At 45.6% G+C, this 2,203-nt stretch overlaps 1 protein-coding gene across 3 annotated transcripts in view; it reads left to right on the forward strand.

Moving 5' to 3' along the window:
* The first annotated feature begins 763 nt into the window (after positions 1–763).
* Positions 764–2,203, forward strand: part of LOC109295399 (acidic mammalian chitinase-like) — an 18,234-nt gene continuing 16,794 nt past the window's right edge. The window contains exons 1-3 of one of the 3 annotated variants that reach the window (XM_019514258.1): positions 764–841; positions 1,433–1,488; positions 1,873–1,902. In XM_019514258.1, the coding sequence (XP_019369803.1) occupies positions 1,464–1,488; positions 1,873–1,902 (55 nt within the window). In that variant the 5' untranslated portion in view covers positions 764–841; positions 1,433–1,463. Of the gene's footprint in view, positions 906–1,432; positions 1,489–1,872; positions 1,903–2,203 lie in introns of all 3 variants that reach the window. The other 2 variants (XM_019514260.1, XM_019514259.1) reach the window with 2 other exon arrangements.

A 2,203-nucleotide genomic window follows, 5' to 3' on the forward strand; every position in this document is an offset into this window, starting at 1 on the left:
CTCAATGGCTTGCCAAAACTCAGTAAGTGGCCCTCCGCCCGAAGTAATTGCCCACCCCAGATCTAGATAGACAGTAACTAAAGTTGGGCGTTATAAGATCCTACAAGTATCTGCAGGGTGTCGCCCACGTGAAGGGAGAGTGATATACTGCAGGCTTTGCCTGGGGGAGCAAGACAACAGCGAGGAAAGAAAATGGCAGTGAACTGCAGGACAAACTTCTGGCCACTCTCTTACACGAACGGAAGAAGGAAAATAATAGGTAACTGAAACACTGGACTGGGAAGAGAGATGAGAATCAGTGACCAGAAATCCCTCACTTTCCTCTCTCCCTATAAGTATGGACAATGCCTGGCACCGTGGGACCCCACTTTGAGTTAAGGCCCATTGTTGCTACTGTAATAAATGTTAATTGAGGGGCGCCACGGCACATCTCATCGTACCCTGTGATGTATGACTGGAAAGCATTCTCACTTCTTTCCTGACGGCGTCAAGGAGCTCAAGGGCTCTGGAGCCGAGAGCGGGTCAGTTAGCCCCTGGAAAATGTGTAATAGTGATCAGAACTGGCACTCTTAACCTAAGCTTGTGGTTAGTTTAGAGGAAGTGTAACCAATGGCTGGTTTATGGCACAACTTATTTTTTATCCATGAGTCTGAGCACAGGGTTTCCAGAAGAAAAACAAAACCAGGAAGTAGAGAGTTAAATGTGAGCTCAGCCTGTCGATTTGTATGGGCGTGGATGTCCACCCAGGGCATAAAATAGACAGCGGCAGCAGGCGGTGAAGAGCAGACGGCTGTCCCAGCTTTTACTCCGGGAGTCTGCCAGGTCTCTGGCTCTGTGACAGGTTTTACTGAAGTTCAAACTTAATTATACGAGCTGCATTGAACGTCAGGGCAATGGGTATATATGTAAGGGCTAAAGGGGAGGCTGGCAGAGGAACCTAAATTATTTTACAGCTTGCGGTAAAGAAAGAGATTTGTAGGAAGTGCATTGACTGAATCCTGAGAAGGCTTTGATGACTGCACGCTGCACACTTCTATGCCTGCTTCTACATTGCAGTCAATATTACACCTTTTCCAAGGGCTAACTGGGCACACTCTGTGGGCCTCGAATGGTTACTATCAGAGCAGCAAGCCTTGTTCTTTCCATTTTCAATTTTATCCCTGTTAGGAAAATGCTCTGAGGTTTTATGATGTTACTGGCATTGGTTTAGCTCCACTGATGACAGCAACATTGAGAGGCAGTGTGTAAACCACGTGTGGGGGCAGGGATACAGGCTTTTTAGTTCCTCGGTCACCTTGACTTGCTTTGAGAACAATGATGTGACAAAGTACTTGGAGCATGTGCAGCTGCTTGGGACCTTTTCTATCCAAGAGCATCCGTGGTTGCTCCTAAGCTCCCTCTATGCAACTAAGTATGTTCTTTTCATTTATAGGTAGTCACTGAAGCCAACATCTGAAGCTGAGATGGGGAAGATGATGCTATGGGCTGGTGAGTAGAGCTCATGTTTTCTCTATGACATTTTAGCCCTTAAAGCCTGGAGAATCCTTCCCTAGAGAGAGGACTGTGAATGAGATTCAAACCAACCCACAGCCTTTTAAATGTTACATTATGAAGGAGAGCAGACTAGGTGATCATAATGACCTCTTCTGGCCTTAAACATCTATCTATCCATCTGTGAACCAGCCTTTTCCTGCATGGGGATGCTTTTGTTTGGTGCATACCATTCACTCAAGTGCAAACGTTGAATGCACAATCTGTGCGAGAGGAATAAAGTGGTTCAGACCCCTCTGTAAAGTGGATTTCACCCAAGATGAGCTACTGAAAAGGACAAAGAATGACTTGGTTTCTAATGCATTCCCCTTTGGTTTGCAGGTTTGGTCATTCTCCTGCAGTTGCAGCTGGGTAAGAATCTCATTTTATTTTCAGGTTTATGGTAACTGGGGACCACCAATAGAAATAAAAATGGGTCCAATCCTGAAGTCCATGATTAGTTTTCACTCATTCTAGATGTGGGAAAAGTGTCTTTAAAGCTCCTGAGCATTTTGCCTGGGGGCGGATGACGTGGTTCTCAGCGCAGTACAACTCCAGTGCATCCTAGGAAGTTACTTCTGACTGACAAATATGGGGATAAAATCAGGCTCTGAATATGGACTTCAGGATTGGGGAAATGTTACACTGTCTGGTTAAAGGGAAGGGAATTTTT

Source organism: Gavialis gangeticus, unplaced genomic scaffold (assembly GCF_001723915.1).
Source record: "Gavialis gangeticus isolate Ggan-Ray unplaced genomic scaffold, GavGan_comp1, whole genome shotgun sequence".
Classification (NCBI taxonomy): domain Eukaryota; kingdom Metazoa; phylum Chordata; order Crocodylia; family Gavialidae; genus Gavialis; species Gavialis gangeticus.